Source organism: Entelurus aequoreus, linkage group LG14, assembly GCF_033978785.1.
Source record: "Entelurus aequoreus isolate RoL-2023_Sb linkage group LG14, RoL_Eaeq_v1.1, whole genome shotgun sequence".
NCBI classification, from domain to species: domain Eukaryota; kingdom Metazoa; phylum Chordata; class Actinopteri; order Syngnathiformes; family Syngnathidae; genus Entelurus; species Entelurus aequoreus.
This window is the reverse complement of record NC_084744.1, coordinates 2350247-2374265: the sequence shown is the minus strand read 5'-3', so window position 1 is coordinate 2374265 and position 24019 is coordinate 2350247. Positions and strand designations below refer to the sequence as shown.

General features: G+C 41.6%; 1 protein-coding gene across 2 annotated transcripts in view; it reads right to left on the bottom strand.

Annotated features, from left to right (window-relative positions):
• Window positions 1–24019, bottom strand: part of LOC133664252 (glycosyltransferase-like domain-containing protein 1) — a 44920-nt gene that overhangs the window by 7199 nt on the left and 13702 nt on the right. For both annotated transcript variants that reach the window (XM_062068752.1, XM_062068753.1), the window contains exons 2-10: window positions 20757–20947; window positions 20521–20688; window positions 20279–20452; window positions 19068–19151; window positions 18923–19009; window positions 9827–9936; window positions 5702–5846; window positions 4935–5005; window positions 1273–1364 (exon numbers count right to left, since the gene is read on the bottom strand). In XM_062068752.1, coding sequence (XP_061924736.1) covers window positions 1273–1364; window positions 4935–5005; window positions 5702–5846; window positions 9827–9936; window positions 18923–19009; window positions 19068–19151; window positions 20279–20452; window positions 20521–20688; window positions 20757–20947 — 1122 coding nt within the window. The remainder of the gene's footprint in view (window positions 1–1272; window positions 1365–4934; window positions 5006–5701; window positions 5847–9826; window positions 9937–18922; window positions 19010–19067; window positions 19152–20278; window positions 20453–20520; window positions 20689–20756; window positions 20948–24019) is intronic.

The following is a 24019-nucleotide window of genomic DNA, read 5'->3' as shown; positions in this document are numbered from 1 at the left end:
TGAAACATGATTAGTGTGAATACACCTAATTGATCTGAAACATGATTAGTGTGAATACACCTTAATCGATCTGAAACATGATTAGTGTGAATACACCTAATTGATCTGAAACATGATTAGTGTGAATACACCTAATTGATCTGAAACATGATGAGCGTGAATACACCTTAATCGATCTGAAACATGATTAGTGTGAATACACCTTAATCGATCTGAAACATGATTAGTGTGAATACACCTAATTGATCTGAAACATGATTAGTGTGAATACACCTAATTGATCTGAAACATGACTAGTGTGAATACACCTTAATCGATCTGAAACATGATTAGTGTGAATACACCTAATTGATCTGAAACATGATTAGTGTGAATACACCTAATTGATCTGAAACATGATTAGTGTGAATACACCTTAATCGATCTGAAACATGATTAGTGTGAATACACCTTAATCGATCTGAAACATGATTAGTGTGAATACACCTAATCGATCTGAAACATGATTAGTGTGAATACACCTTCATTGATCTGAAACATGATTAGTGTGAATACACCTTCATTGATCTGAAACATGATTAGTGTGAATACACCTTCATTGATCTGAAACATGATTAGTGTGAATACACCTTAATTGGTCTGAAACATGATTAGTGTGAATACACCTTAATTGATCTGAAACATGATTAGTGTGAATACACCTTCATTGATCTGAAACATGATTACTGTGAATACCCCTTAATTGGTCTGAAACATGATTAGTGTGAATACACCTTCATTGGTCTGAAACATGATTAGTGTGAATACACCTTAATTGGTCTGAAACATGATTAGTGTGAATACACCCTCATTGGTCTGAAACATGATTAGTGTGAATACACCTTCATTGATCTGAAACATGATTAGTGTGAATACACCTTAATCGATCTAGTGTACTTACTTTTAATTTATCTGAAACATTTTTCACGTAAATACACCCAAACCTGCTTAGTGTGAATACACCTTAATTGAACTAAATGAATCCAAAAAGGTACACCCTAATGTAGCGTACACCCTAATTGGTTGAACACCTGCTTGGCGTGAATACACCCCAATTAAACAGCTTTTAAGACACCCAAACAGGCTAGCAAGAAGCTAACGGGTTTACAGGTATGAAGATGTCATGTCAGTTACCTGCACCAGGTGTGAATATGTCATGTCAGTTACCTGCACCAGGTGTGAATATGTCATGTCAGTTACCTGCACCAGGTGTGAATATGTCATGTCAGTTACCTGCACCAGGTGTGTGCGCGCCACTTGGGGCTTCTTGCAGAGCGCTCGCAGTCTCTTGTGAAGCTGCTGGGGCGTGGAGTACAGGTACTCTGCTGCACAGGTGGACACAGGTGAACACAGGTGAACACAGGTAGCACAGGTGGACACAGGTGAACACAGGTGAACACAGGTAGCACAGGTGGACACAGGTGAACACAGGTTGACACAGGTGAACACAGGTGAACACAGGTAGCACAGGTGGACACAGGTGAACACAGGTTGACACAGGTAGCACAGGTGAACACAGGTGAACACAGGTAGCACAGGTGGACACAGGTAGCACAGGTGAACACAGGTGAACACAGGTAGCACAGGTGGACACAGGTAGCACAGGTGAACACAGGTGAACACAGGTAGCACAGGTGGACACAGGTAGCACAGGTGAACACAGGTGAACACAGGTAGCACAGGTGGACACAGGTGGACACAGGTAGCACAGGTGAACACAGGTAGCACAGGTGAACACAGGTGAACACAGGTGGACACAGGTGAACACAGGTGAACACAGGTGGACACAGGTGAACACAGGTGAACACAGGTAGCACAGGTGAACACAGGTAGCACAGGTGAACACAGGTGGACACAGGTAGCACAGGTGGACACAGGTAGCACAGGTGGACACAGGTGAACACAGGTGAACACAGGTGGACACAGGTGAACACAGGTAGCACAGGTGAACACAGGTGAACACAGGTAGCACAGGTGGACACAGGTGGACACAGGTGGACACAGGTGAACACAGGTGGACACAGGTGAACACAGGTAGCACAGGTGAACACAGGTGAACACAGGTGAACACAGGTAGCACAGGTGGACACAGGTGGACACAGGTGGACACAGGTGAACACAGGTAGCACAGGTGGACACAGGTGAACACAGGTGGACACAGGTGGACACAGGTGAACACAGGTAGCACAGGTGAACACAGGTGGACACAGGTGAACACAGGTGAACACAGGTAGCACAGGTGGACACAGGTGAACACAGGTGGACACAGGTGAACACAGGTGGACACAGGTGGACACAGGTGAACACAGGTAGCACAGGTGGACACAGGTGAACACAGGTGAACACAGGTGGACACAGGTGAACACAGGTGGACACAGGTGAACACAGGTAGCACAGGTGAACACAGGTGAACACAGGTGAACACAGGTAGCACAGGTGAACACAGGTGAACACAGGTGGACACAGGTGGACACAGGTGGACACAGGTGGACACAGGTGAACACAGGTGGACACAGGTGAACACAGGTGAACACAGGTGGACACAGGTAGCACAGGTGAACACAGGTGAACACAGGTAGCACAGGTGAACACAGGTGAACACAGGTGAACACAGGTGGACACAGGTGGACACAGGTAGCACAGGTGGACACAGGTGGACACAGGTGGACACAGGTGAACACAGGTGAACACAGGTAGCACAGGTGGACACAGGTGGACACAGGTGAACACAGGTAGCACAGGTGAACACAGGTGAACACAGGTAGCACAGGTGGACACAGGTGGACACAGGTGAACACAGGTGGACACAGGTGAACACAGGTGAACACAGGTGGACACAGGTGAACACAGGTGAACACAGGTGGACACAGGTAGCACAGGTGAACACAGGTGAACACAGGTAGCACAGGTGAACACAGGTGAACACAGGTGAACACAGGTGGACACAGGTGGACACAGGTAGCACAGGTGGACACAGGTGGACACAGGTGGACACAGGTGAACACAGGTGAACACAGGTAGCACAGGTGGACACAGGTGGACACAGGTGAACACAGGTAGCACAGGTGAACACAGGTGAACACAGGTAGCACAGGTGGACACAGGTGGACACAGGTGAACACAGGTAGCACAGGTGACATGCAAACCACTTCAAGTACACTAAGTCAATGAGATGTCAATGAGATGACAGCAAGTAGACTATGTAAATGAGATGTAAGCAGGTAAACGATGGAAATGAGATGTCAGCAGGTAAATGAGATGTAAATGAAATGAAAGCAGGTAGACGATGGAAATGAAATGAAAGCAGGTAGACTATTTGAATAAGATGTAAATGAGATGAAAGCAGGTAGACGATGTCAATGAGATGTAAATGAGATGAAAGCAGGTATACGATGTAAATGAGATGTAAGCAGGTAGACTATGATGAGATGTAAGCAGGTAGACTATGTAAATGAGATGAAAGCAGGTATACGATGTAAATGAGATGTAAATGAGATGAAAGCAGGTAGACGATGTAAATGAGATGTCAATGAGATGACATCAGGTAGACGATGTCAATGAGATGTAAATGAAATGAAAGCAGGTATACGATGTAAATGAGATGTAAATGAGATGAAAGCAGGTAGCCGATGTAAATGAGATGACAGCAGGTGGATTATGTAAATGAGATGTAAGCAGGTACACTATGCAAATGAGATGTAAATGAGATGACAGCAGGTAGACGATGTCAATGAGATGACAGCAGGTAGACTATGTAAATGAGATGTAAATAAGATGAAAGCAGGTAGCCGATGTAAATGAGATGTAAATGAGATGACAGCAGGTAGACAATGTAAATGAGATGTAAATAAGATGAAAGCAGGTAGCCGATGTAAATTAGATGTAAATGAGATGTAAATGAGATGTAAATGAGATGACAGCAGGTAGATTATGTAAATTAGATGAAAGCAGGTAGACTATGTAAATGAGATGACAGCAGGTAGACGATGTCAATGAGATGTAAATGAGATGAAAGCAGGTAGACGGTGTCTATGAGATGTAAATGAGATGACAGCAGGTAGACGATGTAAATGAGATGTAAATGAGATGACAGCAGGTAGACTATGTAAATGAGATGTAAATTAGATGAAAGCTCGTAGACTATGTAAATGAAATGTAAATGAGATGAAAGCGGGTAGACAATGTAAATGAGATGACAGCAGGTAGATTATGTAAATGAGATGAAAGCAGGTAGACTATGTAAATGAGACGTAAATGAGATGAAAGCAGGTAGACGATGTCAATGAGATGAAAGCAGGTAGACGATTTAAATGAGATGTAAATGAGAAGACAGCAGGTAGACGATGTCAATGAGACGTAAATTATATGAAAGCAGGTAGACGATGTCAATGAGATGTAAATGAGATGAAAGCAGGTAGACGATTTAAATGAGATGTAAATGAGAAGACAGCAGGTAGACGATTCAAAAGAGATGACAGCAGGTAGACTATGTAAATGAAAGGTAAATGAGATGAAAGCAGGTAGACGGTGTAAATTAGATGTAAATGAGATGACAGCAGGTAGACTATGTAAATGAGATGTAAATGAGATGAAAGCTCTTAGACTATGTAAATGAGATGTAAATTAGATGAAAGCTCGTAGACTATGTAAATGAGATGTAAATGAGATGACAGCAGGTAGATTATGTAAATGAGATGAAAGCAGGTAGACGATTTAAATGAGATGACAGCAGGTAGACTATGTAAATGAGATGTAAGCAGGTAGACTATGTAAATGAGATGTAAGCAGGTAGACTATGTAAATGAGATGTAAATAAGATGACAGCAGGTAGACGATGTCAATGAGATGTCAATGAGATGCCAGGAGGTAGATGACGACCATGACAAAGGTGTTACCTGGGAATAGTTCGGGGTAGACCAAAGCGTTGGGACACAGAGGGTAACACCCGCAGTGGACCGCCTCCAACCTGAACCACATGAAGAAGTGGTAGACATGACAACCTGAACCACATGAATAACTGGTAGACATGACAACCTGAACCACATGAAAAACTGGTGGACATGACAACCTGAACCACATGAATAACTGGTAGACATGACAACCTGAACCACATGAAAAACTGGTAGACATGACAACCTGAACCACATGAATAACTGGTAGACATGACAACCTGAACCACATGAATAACTGGTAGACATGACAACCTGAACCACATGAATAACTGGTAGACATGACAACCTGAACCACATGAAAAACTGGTAGACATGACAACCTGAACCACATGAATAACTGGTAGACATGACAACCTGAACCACATGAAAAACTGGTAGACATGACAACCTGAACCACATGAAAAACTGGTAGACATGACAACCTGAACCACATGAAAAACTGGTAGACATGACAACCTGAACCACATGAAAAACTGGTAGACATGACAACCTGAACCACATGAAAAACTGGTAGACATGACAACCTGAACAACATGAATAACTGGTAGACATGACAACCTGAACCACATGAAAAACTGGTAGACATGACAACCTGAACCACATGAATAACTGGTAGACATGACAACCTGAACCACATGAATTACTGGTAGACATGCTAACTTGGTGGTCTGGCTAACCAAGTCATTAAGCAACAATGGGTGTGGCCTCACATGGCGACGCCAAAGAACTCGTGGGCGGCGGTGGAGACCACCACGTCAGCCTGGCACAGGACCCTGATGTAGTCTTCTTTGGAGGACAGGAAGCCCCAGTGGACGATGTGTGGCTCCAGCACAGCTCTGGACTGGACAAAGACCTCTGGACACATCACAAGACCCAGGAACACAAGACCAGATGGAGGAGAACGTTTGCTTTGAGGGCATCTCCCTGCCTAGTACTGATACTATAGTCCATGTGTACTCCCTGCCTAGTACTGATATTATAGTCCATGTGTACTCCCTGCCTAGTACAGATACTATAGTCCATGTGTACTCCCTGCCTAGTACTGATACTATAGTCCATGTGTACTCCCTGCCTAGTACTGATACTATAATTCATGTGTACTCGCTGCCTAGTACTGATACTATAGTCCATGTGTACTCCCTGCCTAGTACTGATATTATAGTCCATGTGTACTCCCTGCCTAGTACTGATACTATAGTCCATGTGTACTCCCTGCCTAGTACTGATACTATAGTCCATGTGTACTCCCTGCCTAGTACTGATACTATAATTCATGTGTACTCGCTGCCTAGTACTGATACTATAGTCCATGTGTACTCCCTGCCTATTACTGATACTATAGTCCATGTGTACTCCCTGCCTAGTACTGACACTATAGTCCATGTGTACTCCCTGCCTAGTACTGATACTATAGTCCATGTGTACTCCCTGCCTAGTACTGATACTATAATTTATGTGTACTCACTGCCTAGTACTGATACTATAGTCCATGTGTACTCCCTGCCTAGTACTGATACTATAGTCCATGTGTACTCCCTGCCTAGTACTGATACTATAGTCCATGTGTACTCCCTGCCTATTACTGATACTATAGTCCATGTGTACTCCCTGCCTAGTACTGATACTATAGTCCATGTGTACTCCCTGCCTAGTACTGATACTATAATTCATGTGTACTCGCTGCCTAGTACTGATACTATAGTCCATGTGTACTCCCTGCCTAGTACTGATACTATAGTCCATGTGTACTCCCTACCTAGTACTGATACTATTGTATACTTGTAATACTGTGAATATAGTCCACATGTACTCCTTGCCTAGTACTGATACTATAGTCCATGTGTATTCCCTGCCTAGTACTACTCATACTATAGTATACTTGTAATACTGTGAATATAGTACATGTGTACTCTCTGTCTAGTACTGATACTATAGTCCATGTGTACTCCCAGCCTAGTACTGATAATATAACCCATGTTTACTCCCTGCCTAGTACTGATACTATAGTCCATGTGTATTCCCTGCCTAGTACTACTCATACTATAGTATACTTGTAATACTGTGAATATAGTCCATGTGTACTCCCTGCCTATTACTGATACTATAGTCCAAGTGTACTCCCAGCCTAGTACTGATACTATAACCCATGTGTATTCCCTGCCTAGTACTGATACTATAGTATACTTGTAATATTGTGAGTATAGTCCACAAGTACTCCCTGCCTAGTACTGATACTATAGTCCATGTGTATTTCCTGCCTAGTACTGACTGATACTATAGTTCATGTGTACTCCCTGCCTAGTACTGATACTATAGTATACTTGTAATACTGTGAGTATAGTCCACGTCTACTCCCTGCCCAGTACTGATACTATAGTGTACTTGTAATACTGTGAGTATAGTCCACATGTAATACTGTGAGTACAGTGTACATGTAATACTGTGAGTACAGTGTACTTGTAATACTGTGAGTATAGTCCACGTGTAATACTGTGAGTATAGTGTACTTGTAATACTGTGAGTACAGTGTACATGTAATACTGTGAGTACAGTGTACATGCAATACTGTGAGTACAGTGTACTTGTAATACTGTGAGTATAGTCCACGTGTAATACTGTGAGTATAGTCCACGTGTAATACTGTGAGTATAGTGTACTTGTAATACTGTGAGTACAGTGTACATGTAATACTGTGAGTATAGTCCATGTGTAATACTGTGAGTACAGTGTACATGTAATACTGTGAGTACAGTGTACATGTAATATTGTGAGTATAGTCCATGTGTAATACTGTGAGTACAGTGTACATGTAATACTGTGAGTACAGTGTACATGTAATACTGTGGGTATAGTCCATGTGTAATACTGTGAGTACAGTGTACATGTAATACTGTGAGTACAGTGTGCATGTAATACTGTGAGTACAGTGTACATGTAATACTGTGAGTATAGTCCATGTGTAATACTGTGAGTACAGTGTACATGTAATACTGTGAGTACAGTGTACATGTAATACTGTGAGTATAGTGTACTTGTAATACTGTGAGTACAGTGTACATGTAATACTGTGAGTATAGTCCATGTGTAATACTGTGAGTACAGTGTACATGTAATACTGTGAGTACAGTGTACTTGGAATACTGTGAGTATAGTCTATGTGTAATACTGTGAGTATAGTCCACGTGTAATACTGTGAGTACAGTGTACTTGTAATACTGTGAGTATAGTATACTATACTAATGGTATTACATGTATATATCACACACTCGCACACACGCACACACTCGCACACACACACACTCGCACACACACACACACTCACGCACACACACACACGCACACACTCACGAACACACACTCGCACGCACACACACACACACACTCACACATGCACACACACACACACACTCGCACTCACGCACTGTACGCACACACACTCGCACACACACACACGCGCACACACTCGCACATACACATTCACACACACACACACTCGCACACACACACTTGTGAGTGTGTGTGTGTGTGCGTGTATATGTGTGTGTGTGCGAGTGTGTGTGTGTGTGTGCGTGTGTGTGTGTGCGAGTGTGCGTATGTGCGTGCGAGTGTGCGAGTGTGTGTGTGTGAGTGTGCGTATGTGCGTGCGCGAGTGTGTGTGTGTGTGTGTGCGCGCATGTGCGTGCGAGTGTGCGTGTGCGAGTGTGCGTGTGTGCGAGTGTGTGTGTGTAAGTGTGCGTATGTGCGTGCGAGTGTGCATGTGCGAGTGTGCGTGTGTGCGAGTGTGTGTGCGTGAGTGTGTGTGCGTGTGTGTGTGCGAGTGTGTGTGTGTGCGAGTGTTTGTGTGTGCGAGTGTGTGTGTGAGTGTGTGTGGGTGCGAGTGTGTGTGTGTGCGAGTGTGTGTGTGTGCGAGTGTGTGTGTGCGAGTGTGTGTGTGTGCAAGTGTGTGTGTGTGTGTGTGTGTGTGTGCGAGTGTGTGTGTGTGCGAGTGTGTGTGTGTGTGCGAGTGTGTGTGTGTGCGAGTGTGTGTGTGCGAGTGTGCGTGTGTGTGTGTGTGTGTGCAAGTGTGCGTGCGTGTGTGTGTGTGTGCGAGTGTGTGTGTGCGAGTGTGCGTGTGTGTGTGTGTGTGCAAGTGTGCGTGCGTGTGTGTGTGTGAGTGTGCGAGTGTGTGTGTGCGAGTGTGTGTGTGTGCGAGTGTGTGTGTGTGTGCGAGTGTGTGTGTGTGCGAGTGCGAGTGTGTGTGCGAGTGTGTGTGTGTGCGAGTGTGTGTGTGCGAGTGTGTGTGTGTGCGCGAGTGTGTGTGCGCGAGTGTGTGTGTGCGAGTGTGTGTGTGTGTGTGCGAGTGTGTGTGTGTGTGTGTGCAAGTGTGTGTGTGTGTGTGTGTGAGTGAGTGTGTGTGTGTGTGTGCGAGTGTGTGTGTGTGCAAGTGTGTGTGTGTGTGCGAGTGTGTGTGTGTGTGCGAGTGTGTGTGTGTGCGAGTGTGTGTGTGTGCGAGTGTGTGTGCGAGTGTGTGTGTGTGCGAGTGTGTGTGTGCGAGTGTGCGAGTGTGTGTGTGCGAGTGTGCGTGTGTGTGTGTGAGTGTGCGAGTGTGTGTGCGAGTGTGTGTGTGTGTGCAAGTGTGCGTGCGTGTGTGTGAGTGTGCGAGTGTGTGTGTGCGAGTGTGCGAGTGTGTGTGTGTGCGAGTGTGTGTGTGTGCGAGTGTGTGTGTGTGTGCGAGTGTGTGTGTGTGCGAGTGTGTGTGTGCGAGTGTGTGTGTGTGCGCGAGTGTGTGTGTGTGCAAGTGTGTGTGCGTGTGTGTGTGTGTGTGTGAGTGTGTGTGCGTGTGTGAGTGTGTGTACCTGGCACATCAGTGAATGTTTCTCCCACCACAGACAACAGGAAGTGGAGACCTTCTTCTTTCAGCTTCAACATGGTGCTGAAGAACATCTCAGGATTCTTGTCATGCTCCCTTCACACACACACACACACACACACACACACACACACACACACACACACACACACACACACACACACTCACACACACACACACACACACACACACACACACACACACACATGATAACAATATGTTGTCCTGGTGGCCCCCCAGGGAGCAGCCTTCCAAAGTAGGGTGTGCCCCCCAGCCAGGACCCCCATAAGAGGCCATAATCTGAGGATCCAGGCCACATGCAGATTAGAGCAAAGATGAGATGGAGGACCTTCAATCCCAGATCAAGTCTGCTGCTGCTGCTGCTAATCCTCCTGCACTGCAATAATGCTGCACATGTAATCCAGCTGTGTTGTGCTCAGTTGACAGCAGATGACATGTTGCTGACATGGAGGAGGTGCTACACTAATCTCATTGTTGTCACCTCTGACCTGGACCACAGCACACAGTGCTCACTTTCCTGCACTGCTCTTATCACATCTGGACACCTTTTGACTAGGGATGTCCCATACTGGCTCTTTGCCCATATCCCATATTCTGATATCGTCCAACTCTTAATTACCGATATCAACCGATATCAACCGATATCAACTGATATCGCTATATATACAGTCGTGGAATTAACACATTATTATGCCTAATTTGGACAACCAGGTATGGTGAAGATAAGGTACTTTAAAAAAAAAAAAAAAAAAAAAAATAATATAAATACATTTTTTAAAAATTCTTGAATAAAAAAGAAAGTAAAACAATATAAAAACAGTTACATAGAAACTAGTGATGAATGAAAATGAGTCAAATTAAGTGTTAAAGGTTAGTACTATTCATTCACTGGCGATCACTCAAAGCGAGTATGATAGTCCTCCCGTTGGTGAGTCTGGTCATCTGTGGGTCCTCAGGTGGCTGTAGAGGCCAATCCGTGATCCACAGACTCTATTGCAGTGGGGGCATATGTGCGTGATTGTCGTGGTAGTAGTGGTGGTGGTCTGAGGAGCTGTTTTGGTAGTGGATCTCTCCTTTCTTTGTTGCCTCTTGGTTTCCGCAGCACGGTGGAGGTCCTTTTCTAATTGTGCTGTGCCTTCATGGACCATCCTGCTCCACAAAACCCTCTGGTGGGCATCATCCTCCCAGGTGTTGAGGTTGAAGCGGCATTTCCTCAGGTGGATTTTGAGGTTATCTTTATACCGCTTCTTCTGCCCCCCTTGGGTGCGTTGTCCTTCCGTCAGTTGTCCGTACAACATCTGTTTTGGAAGGCGACTGTCTGGCATGCGAATTACATGGCCTGTCCATCGCAGCTGGTGCCGAATGACAGTTGTAGTGATGCTGGGCATGTTAGCTTCCTTCAGAACACTAATGTTGCTACGCCTATCTTCCCAGCTGATCCTGAGGATCTTGCGGAGACATCGCTGGTGGTGCTGCTCCAGAGCCTTCAGGTGTCTGCTGTAGGTGGTCCAACTATCAGCCCCGTAGAGCAGAGTGGGCAGAACTACAGCTTTATATACGAGAAGCTTGATGTTGGTCTGAAACACTATTTTCTTCAGCTTAGCAAAAGCTGCGCTGGCACAACCTATGCGGTGGTGGATCTCGGCATCGATGACAGCTCTCGTTGAAAGAAGACTGCCAAGATAAGCGAAATGCTCCACGTTTTCCAAGATGTTGTTCAATCAATCAATCAATGTTTATTTATATAGCCCTAAATCACAAGTGTCTCAAAGGGCTGTACAAGCCACAACGACATCCTCGGTACAGAGCCCACATACGGGCAAGGAAAAACTCACCCCAGTGGGACGTCGGTGAATGACTATGAGAAACCTTGGAGAGGACCGCATATGTGGGTAACCCCCCCCCTCTAGGGGAGACCGAAAGCAACGGATGTCGAGTGGGTCTGACATAACATTGTGAAAGTCCAGTCCACAGTGGATCCAACACATCAGCGGGAGTCCAGTCCACAGCGGGGCCAACAGGAAACCATCCCGAGCGGAGACGGGTCAGCAGCGCAGAGATGTCCCCAACCGATGCACAGGCTAGTGGTCCACCCGGGGTCCCGGCTCTGGACAGCCAGCACTTCATCCATGGCCACCGGACCTATGCAACTCCCCCTCGCAAGGGACAGGGGAGAAGAGGAGAGAAGAAAAGAAACGGCAGATCAACTGGTCTAAAAAAGGGGGGGTCTATTTAAAGGCTAGATTATACAAATGAGTTTTAAGATGGGACTTAAATGCTTCTACTGAGGTAGCATCTCTAACTGTTACCGGGAGGGCATTCCAGAGTACTGGAGCCCGAATAGAAAACGCTCTATAGCCAGCAGACTTTTTTTTGGCTCTGGGAATCACTAATAAGCCGGAGTTCTTTGAACGCAGATTTCTTGTCGGGACATATGGTACAATACAATCGGCGAGATAGGCAGGAGCTTGACCGTGTAGTATTTTATACGTAAGTAGTAAAACCTTAAAGTCGCATCTTAAGTGCACAGGAAGCCAGTGCAAGTGAGCCAGTATAGGCGTAATATGATCAAACTTTCTTGTTTTTGTCAAAAGCCTTGCAGCCGCATTTTGTACCAACTGTAATCTTTTAATGCTAGACATAGGGAGGCCCGAAAATAATACGTTACAGTAATCGAGACGAGACGTAACGAACGCATGAATAATGATCTCAGCGTCGCTAGTGGACAAGATGGAACGAATTTTAGCGATATTACGGAGATGAAAGAAGGCCGTTTTAGTAACACTCTTAATGTGTGACTCAAACGAGAGAGTTGGGTCGAAGATAATACCCAGATTCTTTACCGAGTCTCCTTGTTTAATTGTTTGGTTGTCAAATGTTAAGGTGGTATTATTAAATAGATGTTGGTGTCTAGCAGGACCGATAATCAGCATTTCCGTTTTCTTAGCGTTGAGTTGCAAAAAGTTAGCGGACATCCATTGTTTAATTTCATTAAGACACGCCTCCAGCTGACTACAGTCCGGCGTGTTGGTCAGCTTTAGGGGCATGTAGAGTTGAGTGTCATCAGCATAACAGTGAAAGCTAACACCGTACTTGCGTATGATGTCACCCAGCGGCAGCATGTAAATACTAAAGAGTGCAGGGCCAAGAACCGAACCCTGGGGAACTCCGCACGTTACCTTGACATAGTCCGAGGTCACATTGTTATGGGAGACGCACTGCATCCTGTCAGTAAGATAAGAGTTAAACCAAGACAAGGCTAAGTCTGACATACCAATACGTGTTTTGATACGCTCTAATAAAATATTATGATCGACGGTATCGAAAGCGGCGCTAAGATCAAGAAGCAGCAACATAGATGACGCATCAGAATCCATCGTTAGCAATAGATCATTAGTCATTTTTGCGAGGGCTGTCTCCGTAGAGTGATTTGCCCTGAAACCGGATTGAAAAGGTTCACAGAGATTGTTAGTCACTAAGTGTTCATTTAGCTGCTGTGCAACAGTTTTTTCGAGAATTTTGGAAATAAACGGAAGGTGGGAGACCGGTCGGTAGTTTACCATGAGGTCAGGATCGAGGTTAGGTCTTTTGAGCAGAGGATGAATAACCGCTTTTTTGAATGCTAGGGGAACAGTGCCGGAGGAAAGTGATAAGTTTATAATATTTAACACTGATGGACCTAATAATACAAACAGTTCCTTGATAAGTTTCCCAGGAAGTGGGTCAAGTAAACATGTTGTTTGTTTTATCCCACTTACACGCTGTAATAATTCCTCTAATGTTATTTCATCAAAAATAGAGAGACTATTTTGGAGGGCAGTGTCCGTCGTATATACAGTCGTATTTGTGTTAATAGAGCCCAGTTGTAGCTGGGATGCGTTGTCTTTAATCTCCTTTCTAATGAGTTCAATTTTCTTATTAAAGAAATTCATAAAATCATCTGCCGAGTGGGTGGAGCTACTGGGAGGAGTCCCTTGTTGGGTTAGCGATGCTACTGTACTAAACAGAAATTTAGGATCGTTTTTGTTGAGGCGGATGAGATTTGAGTAGTATTTAGTTTTAGCTAAGGTAAGCATGCGTTTATAAGTTATTAAACTATCACTCCATGCTTGATGGAAAACCTCAAGTTTAGTCGCGCGCCATTTGCGTTCCAGTTTTCTACATGATAATTTCTGAGCTCTAATTTCTTCTGTAAACCATGGGGTGCGCCTTTTAGGGGCCCTTTTTTGCTTTAGCGGTGCTATACTATCAATAATTTCGCGCAAGGCATCGTCAAAGTTGTTAGTGAGTTTATCAATAGAGCCGACATAATTTGGGAATGGTGCTATTACCGAAGGCAGTAGGTCAGCAAGAGTCATCGTTGTGGCAGCATTAATGTTGCGGCCGCTATAGCAGTTATTATTATTATTAGCTTGTTGACAAAGAGTCAAAACTTCAAATTTTATAAGGTAATGATCGGACATTACTTTAGTATATGGAAGTATCATAACTTTGGAGGTGGTGACACCCCTGACAAGCACTAGATCTATTGTATTACCGTTGCGATGCGTGGGTTCATGTATTATTTGTGTAAGACCACAGCTATCAATTATGGTTTGGAGCGCCACGCACTGAGGGTCCGATGGGGTATTCATATGGATATTAAAGTCCCCCATTATGATTATATTGTCGGCGTGCGTCACTAGATCAGCAACGAACTCTGAGAATTCACTGATAAAGTCCGAATAGGGCCCAGGGGGGCGGTAGATAACAGCCAGGTCGAGAGGTAGCGGTGTGACAGACCTCATAGTAAGCACCTCAAACGATTTATATTTATTATTTAGGTTAGGGGTAAGGTTGAAATTTTCATTGTATATTAGTGCGACACCCCCTCCCCTTTTAAGAGGGCGGGCAACATGCGCATTCGTATAGTTAGGAGGAGATGCCTCATTGAGCGCAAAAAATTCGTCCGGTTTGAGCCAGGTTTCGCTAAGACCAATGACGTTAAGATTGTTGTCTCTAATGACCTCATTAACCAATAACGCCTTGGGAGACAATGATCTTATGTTTAAAAAGCCCATATTATAGGTATTGGGCTGTTTTGACGAGTTTTTGTTAAGATTATCCGTAGTGGCAATATTAACAATGTTGCGTTTATTATGCGTAGTGCACTTTAAATAGTTTCGACCATATCTAGGAATTGATATGACGGGAATTTTCCGATTGTTTGTTTGGTGCTGCAATAGACTGGACATATCATAATTTGCCACCTCAGTAGAATGCATGTCCACCTCTGACACAGACACAACAGAAAAAACATTATGTGAATTGTGTATTATTCTAAGAGAATTGCTATGCGTACATGGATTATCCAGCCTGGCGCTGGCTAGTTCTAGCTTAACTGACTCCTCACCCGGACTAACAGACATTGTAGTTGCCTGTGACCGGGCTTGCTCTAGTGTAGTCAGTCAAGTGAGACTTAAATAGTAGTCTATGTTTCTAGACAGGATGATGGCGCCTTCCTGGTTAGGGTGAAGGCCGTCTCTCATCAGCAAGCCTGGTTTGCCCCAGAAAGAGGGCCAGTTATCAATAAACGTTAGTCCCTGCGTCCTACAGTAGCTAGCCAACCACTTGTTAAGCGAGACTAATCTGCTATGTTGTCCACATAAATTGTGGGGGGTTGGTAGGGTGTGTCAGGGGCCGGTTGGTACAGGATCTGAGTCTTCTTTATGTTGATGTCAAGTCCCAGGAGTCGGTACGCTCTGGAAAAAGCATCCATGATGTTCTGGAGGTCCAACTCAGAATGAGCAACTAGAGCATTGTCATCTGCGTACTGAAGCTCTGTAATGGAGGATATAAGCACCTTGCTTTTTGCCCTGAACCTACTCAGGTTGAAGAGCCCGCCGTCTGTCCGGTATATGAACTGGACTCCCTCAGGCAGGTTTTGACTGGTGAGGTGAAGTATGGCTGAGATGAAGATAGCAAACAGGGTTGGTGCGATGATGCAGCCCTGTTTGACACCAGTGTCAACTTTGAAGGGAGCCGTTTCAGAGCCGCCATTTCCAACTACCACTGCGGTCATGTCGTCGTGCAACAGACGCAAGATCTTCAAATACTTGTCTGGGCATCCGATCTTGGAGAGGGCACCCCAGAGGGCGGTTCTGTTCACAGAATCAAAGGGTTTTGTAAGGTCAATGAATGCCATGTATAGTGGCAGGTGTTGTTCTCGACATTTCTCTTGCAGTTGACGAACTGCAAAAATCATGTCCGATGTTCCCCTAGCTGGACGAAAGCCACACTGGGACTCTGGGAGGATCTCTTCTGACAGCGGCAATAACCGGTTTGCCAAAATACGGGCCAGTATTTTTCCTGTTGTGGACAGCAGAGAGATGCCTCTGTAGTTGCCACAGTCCGCCTTATCTCCCTTCTTGAAGATGGTGACAATGAGGGCGTCCCTGAGTTCGGCTGGGATTTCCTCCTTATCCCAGATTTTACCAATGAGGCTATGGATGTGGCAAAGGAGTTTTGGTCCGCCTTGCTTTAATATTTCTGCTGGTATCCCATCTGGTCCGGAAGCCTTGTTGTTACCCAGTTTTCTGATGGCTGCCTGGACCTCATTTTCGGTGGGAGGATCACCCAAATGCTCCATGATGGGTCGCTGAGGAATCTGGTTGATGGTTTCCATCTCCACTGTGGAGTTCCGATTCAGGAGCTCTTGGAAGTGATCACGCCATCTGGAACTGATACCTACATCGTCCTTGAGCAGGGTTTGTCCATCTTTAGAGCGGAGGGGGTTTAGGCCTCGATAGCTGGGCCCATAAACAGCCTTGGTAGCATTGAAGAAACCCCTGGTATCCCCAGAGTCAGCAAGCTTCTGGATTTCCAGAGCCTTCTCCATCCACCATTTGTTTTTCAGCTCTCTCACTCTGCTCTGGACAAGTGCCTTTGCCTTGGCGTGGGCCTGCCTTTTGTCCCTGCAGTTGATGTCGCTCTGCCAAGAACAAAAAGCTTTCCTTTTGGCATCAATCAGCTGTTGTATTTCGATGTCGTTTTCATCGAACCAGTCGTGGCGTTTCCTAGTCCTGTAGCCAATGGTATCCTTGCTGGTTTCAAGTAGCGTGGTCTTAAGAGCCTTCCAGTGTTCCTCCACATCCTCAGGATATTCTTAGTACTATTAGTGGAGCAGCAGCACGCACAATCATGTGTGCTTACGGACTGTATCCCTTGCAGACTGTATTGATATATATTGATATATAATGTAGGAAGCAGAATATTAATAACAGAAAGAAACAACCCTTTTGTGTGAATGAGTGTAAATGGGGGAGGGAGGTTTTTTGGGTTGGTGCACTAATTGTAAGTGTATCTTGTGTTTTTTATGTGGATTTGATGAAAGAAAGAAAAAAAAAAAAAAAAAAAACTATTGATACCGATAATAAAAAAAAACGATACCGATAATTTCCGATATTATATTTTAAAGCATTTATCGTCCGATAATATCGGCAGGCCAATATTATCGGACATCTCTACTTTTTACACTCTGAAGACACTTTTACACAAATATTAGCCTTTAAATGTGTTTACACACACAGCTAGCATTAGCTTGTAACATTTTGACACTGTTGACACTTTTACATAAATATTAGCCTTTAAACGTGTTTACATACACAGCTAGCGTTAGCTTGTAACATTTTGACACTGTTGACACTTTTACATAAATATTAGCCTTTAAACGTGTTTACATACACAGCTAGTGTTAGCTTGTAACATTTTGACACTGTTGACACTTTTACATAAATATTAGCCTTTAAACGTGTTTACACACACAGCTAGCGTTAGCTTGTAACATTTTAACACTGTTGACACTTTTACACAAATATTAGCCTTTAAACGTGTTTACATACACAGCTGGCGTTAGCTTGTAACATTTTGACACTGTTGACACTTTTACATAAATATTAGCCTTTAAACCTGTTTATACACACAGCTAGCGTTAGCTTGTAACATTTTGACACTGTTGACACTTTTACATAAATATTAGCCTTTAAACGCGTTTACATACACAGCTAGCGTTAGCTTGTAACATTTTAACAGTGTTGACACTTTTACATAAATATTAGCCTTTCAACGTGTTTACATACACAGCTAGCGTTAGCTTGTAGCATTTTGACACTGTTGACATCTTTTTACACTCTGAAGACACTTTTACTTAAATAATAGCCTTTAAACGTGTTTACATACACAGTTAGCGTTAGCTTGTAACATTTTAACACTGTTGACACTTTTACATAAATATTAGCCTTTAAACGTGTTTACATACACAGCTAGCATTAGCTTGTAGCATTTTGACACTGTTGACATCTTTTTACACTCTGAAGACACTTTTACATAAATATTAGCCTTTAAACGTGTTTACATACACAGCTAGCGTTAGCTTGTAACATTTTGACACCTTTTTACACTCTGAAGACATTTTTACATAAATATTTAAAGATTAAAGATTAAAGTACCAAATATTAGCCTTTAAACGTGTTTACATACACAGCTAGTGTTAGCTTGTAACATTTTGACACTGTTGACACTTTTACATAAATATTAGCCTTTAAACGTGTTTACATACACAGCTAGCGTTAGCTTGTAACATTTTAACACTGTTGACACTTTTATATAAATATTAGCCTTTAAACGTGTTCACATACACAGCTAGCGCTAGCTTGTAACATTTTGACACCTTTTTACACACTGAAGACACTTTTACACAAATATTAGCCTTTAGACGTCTTTACGTACAATTGTAACATTTTGACTGACAATTACATTGTAAAATAATGAAATAATGAAATAATTAACTAAAACAAATATTTGATTAAATCATAAAAAAGATTAAATAGTACAATAATTAATTAAATATGTGAAAAATGAATATGAAAAATATATTTTGCCATTAAATCATTTATTGACACAAATGTTTAAAGATGTAATAATTGTTTTCATTATGGTGATGATCTATAATAATAATAATAATGATTCTAGCCATGATATTGTCCTAATATTACAGTAATGATCATAATCAATGTTAACTCACCACCTGTGAGGCCAGACGATGTGCAGCGGCCCAACAGGAGAACCTTCTAGGCTCTCCGGAGCGGACTGCTGAGGAGGTGGCGCAGCCCTGTCAAGGTCAGATAGAAAGTCAAGATGGAGGACAGATTCCTTTCATGCTTGTGTACCTCTCTGAGGTGTGTGCTGCGACCGTGTCATGGGCGTGAGGCAGCAGGGGGGCTCCACGTAGGACTTTGTGTCTGGGCAGCAGCCTGGGAGGGGAAGAAAGCAGCTTTGACCTTCAACCTTTTAGTGGCAGGAAATAACGGCTGTGTAACATGAATTTGCCATGTTATTCTTATTTAACTATGGAAGGGAATTGTTTTTATGCAGTAATTGTTTAAATATTATTGTTAAATCGGTATATATAGATAATTATTGACATTTTTAATGACGTATGGAAAACAAGGAGCAGAACTAACTTGAGAAGAACTGTTTTCTGCAGGTTTAGTGGCAGGAAATAACGGCTGTGTAACATGAATTTGCCATGTTATTTTTATTTAACTATGGAAAGGATTTTTTGGTATGCAGTAATTATTTAAATATTGTTATATCGGTTGATATGGATAATTATTGACATTCTTAATGACATGGAAAATAAGGAGCAGAACTAACTTGAGAAGAACTGTTTTCTGCAGGTTTAGTGGCAGGAAATAACGGCTGTGTAACATGAATTTGCCCTGTTTTTCTTATTTAACTATGGAAAGGATTTTTTTGGTATGCAGTAATTATTTAAATATTATTGTTATATCGGTCGATATGGATAATTATTGACATTCTTAATGACGTGGAAAATAAGGAGCAGAACTAACTTGAGAAGAACTGTTTTCTGCAGGTTTAGTGCCAGTAAACAATGGCTGTGTAACATGAATTTGCCTTTTTTCAAGTTAATTATTTGCAAAAAAAAATAAAGTTTATGAGTTTGAACATCAAATATGTTGTCTTTGTAGCATATTCAACTGAATATGGCTTGAAAAAGATTTGCAAATCATTGTATTCCGTTTATATTTACATCTAACACCATTTCCCAACTCATATGGAAACAGGTTTGTATGTGTGTGGGTGCCAGGACTTTACTGCAATACCTTGTCCAGCAGGACTGACCATTTACACACACACACGGATAAGGATGGAGTGTGTGTGCGAGTGTGTGTGTGTGAGTGCATGTGTGTGTGTGTGTGTGTGTGTGTGATGAGGATGAGGTGCAGGATTAGAGGATGAAGGTGCTCAGCAGATGTTTTGATGATTAAAGTTGATCTTCTTTGATTAAAGATCAAAGTGACCATTGAGGACGCCACATGTTGACTAGCAAAAGGGGGCGGGGCCTACTGAGACTAACCCGCTGACGTCGGCCAAGTGGAGCGGGAAGTGAAGCACCTGGCATTTGGGCCGGATCAGCTGGGCCAAACCTTTGGGCCGGTGGTCCGGCATCTTCCTGAGGAAGGAGGGGATGGCGGACAGGAAGGAGTCCATGTTGTAGGCGGAGTTGAAGACCACCACGTCCGCCACCAGGCTGCCAGGCGGAGCGAGGGCACACGTCAGCACGCCCTGGCATTGGGACCACAGGAAGTGAAGTCTTACCATGACAGAACCTGGTTGTAGCCGTACTGGAAGTCCCGGTCCTGGTCTTTGCGGACCGGATACGCCAGCTGGTTCTCGTGGAAGTACAGAACCTTTTTGAGGCGGGCCAGGTCAGGCCTCAGAGCCACCAGCTCGCACAGGTTCAGAACCGAACTGCAGAACAGGACCCTGCGGGAGGAGCCACGCGGGTCACACAGATCCGGGGGCGCGGGGTGGGGGTCTCGCTGTGGGCTCACCTGTAGGCGGGGCAGGGCGGGACACTCTGGCTGAAGTAGAGCGCCGAGGTCCGGGCCCTCCAGTGCCACTTCTTGGCGGGCAGCGTGAAGACGCAACAGGAGTCCAGCTGGGCGCTCAGCAGGTCCGTCAGCTGGCGGTGAGAACCCCCGTAGAAGGCCTCCAGCAGCAGGACGCCGGAGGAGCACGTGACCTTGCACACAATGACTCCATTAGCCACACAATACCAAGTCATTTCCTGGTCCACACGGACATCAGGTCCTGGTATCTGCACATAAATGACTTGGACTATCTGCCAAATGCTGCCCATTGTCTGCCAAATAAGCGCCGCCTGACCTCCACGCCAACATCAGGCCCGACTGGGAGGGGAGGGGGACTCTCAAGATAACGTCACGTCGCCTCCTTCACGAGCGTTGTTACTTACGACCTCTGCACCTGGCCACATCATTAGGGACAGCACGCAACCACGGCAACTAAATGACATTTGAATGTTTTAGAATGTCTTCTTTTTTTGTACCCTTTCCACTTATTTCACCTCCAGATGCACCGATTGTAAACACCCATATTTGGCAACTACAGAACTACATCAGCAGATACAATATATACACATTTTATACCAATATTTAGTATTTAAAGGTATATTATTTTATTGAATTAATTTAAGAACAAAATATACTGTTTATACACATTTTATACTAATATTTAGTATTTAAAGTAATATTATTTTATTGAATTAATTTAAGACTAAAATATATTGTTTATACACATTTTATACTAATATTTAGTATTTAAAGTAATATTATTTTATTGAATTAATTTAAGAACAAAATATACTGTTTATACACATTTTATACCAATATTTAGTATTTTAAAAAACATTATTTTAATTGAATTAATTTAAGAACAAAATATACTGTTCATACACATTTTATACCAATATTTAGTATTTTAAAAAACATTACTTTACTGAATTAATTTAAGAAGAAAATATCCTGTTTATACACATTTTATACCAATATTTAGTATTTTAAAAAACATTATTTTATTGAATTAATTTAAGAACAAAATATACTGTTTATACACATTTTATACCAATATTTAGTATTTTAAAAAACATTATTTTATTGAATTAATTTAAGAACAAAATATACTGTTTGAACACATTTTATACCAATATTTAGTATTTTAAAAAACATTACTTTACTGAATTAATTTAAGAAGAAAATATCCTGTTTATACACATTTTATACCAATATTTAGTATTTTAAAAAACATTATTTTATTGAATTAATTTAAGAACAAAATATACTGTTTATAAACATTTTATACCAATATTTAGTATTTTAAAAAACATTATTTTATTGAATTAATTTAAGAACAAAATATACTGTTTATACACATTTTATACCAATATTTAGTATTTTAAAAAACATTATTTTATTGAATTAATTTAAGAACAAAATATACTGTTTATACACATTTTATACCAATATTTAGAATTTTAAAAAACATTATTTTATTGAATTAATTTCAGAACAAAATATACTGTTTATACACATTTTATACCAATATTTAGTATTTTAAAAAACATTATTTTATTTAATTAATTTAAGAAAAAAATATACTGTTTATACACATTTTATACCAATATTTAGTATTTTAAAAAACAATATTTTATTGAATTAATTTAAGAACAAAATATACTGTTTATACACATTTTATACCAATATTTAGTATTTTAAAAAACATTATTTTATTGAATTAATTTAAGAACAAAATATACTGTTTATACACATTTTATACCAATATTTAGTATTTTAAAAAACATTATTTTAATTGAATTAATTTAAGAACAAAATATACTGTTTATACACATTTTATACCAATATTTAGTATTTTAAAAAACATTACTTTACTGAATTAATTTAAGAAGAAAATATCCTGTTTATACACATTTTATACCAATATTTAGTATTTAAAAAAACATTATTTTATTGAATTAATTTAACAACAAAATATACTGTTTATAAACATTTTATACCAATATTTAGTATTTTAAAAAACATTATTTTATTGAATTAATTTAAGAACAAAATATACTGTTTATAAACATTTTATACCAATATTTAGTATTTTAAAAAACATTATTTTATTGAATTAATTTAAGAACAAAATATACTGTTTATACACATTTTATACCAATATTTAGTATTTTAAAAAACATTATTTTATTGAATTAATTTAAGAACAAAATATACTGTTTATACACATTTTATACCAATATTTAGTATTTTAAAAAACATTATTTTATTGAATTAATTTAAGAACAAAATATACTGTTTATACACATTTATACCAATATTTAGTATTTTAAAAAACATTATTTTATTGAATTAATTTAAGAACAAAATATACTGTTTATACACATTTTATACCAATATTTAGTATTTTAAAAAACATTACTTTATTGAATTAATTTAAGAAGAAAATATCCTGTTTACACACATTTTATACCAATATTTAGTATTTAAAAAAATATTATTTTATTGAATTATTTTAAGAACAAAATATACTGTGTATTAGGGCTGGGCGATTAATCGATATGCGCGATATATGACGGGTTTGTCTCTGTGCGATATAGAAAATGACTATATGGTGATATTGGAGTATACGTTCTCACACAGTTGCTTTTAGCTGCAGGCATTACACTACATGCTCTTCTCACTCTTTCTTGTCTCTCCTTCTCACAGAGACATAAAACAAGCGCACCTTCTTACATACGTCACATAAGTATACGTCCTCGCATGAGAGGTAGCAGCATGGCTAACGTTAGCTGTGATGCTAGTGGTAATACGAGAGAGAGAAGGTGCGAATCTGGTAACAAATGAAGGAAGAATTAATTCCCCCAAAAAACAGCAGGGGGTCCATCGTCTGGCGGTGGTTTGGCTTCAAGCGGGAAGATGTTGAACAGACAACCGTAATTTGTCAAGTGTGGAGCAAAAGCGTTGCTATAAAAAGTAGCATTACTGCTAATATGTAGCATCATTTGAAAAGTCACCTGTTAAAGTTAAAGTACCAATGATTGTCACACACACACTAGCAAGACAATGCAGGGTGCTTACTCCGCATGTCAACATCTCCGTTCGGTGCCACACCATCAAAATGCAGAGGCAAACCTTTCCAGATCAACACTGTATTAAAAGAAATTGTGATTTTTTTGTTGTTGTGATTTTGTAGTAGAATTTCTGACCTTTGACCTATATTT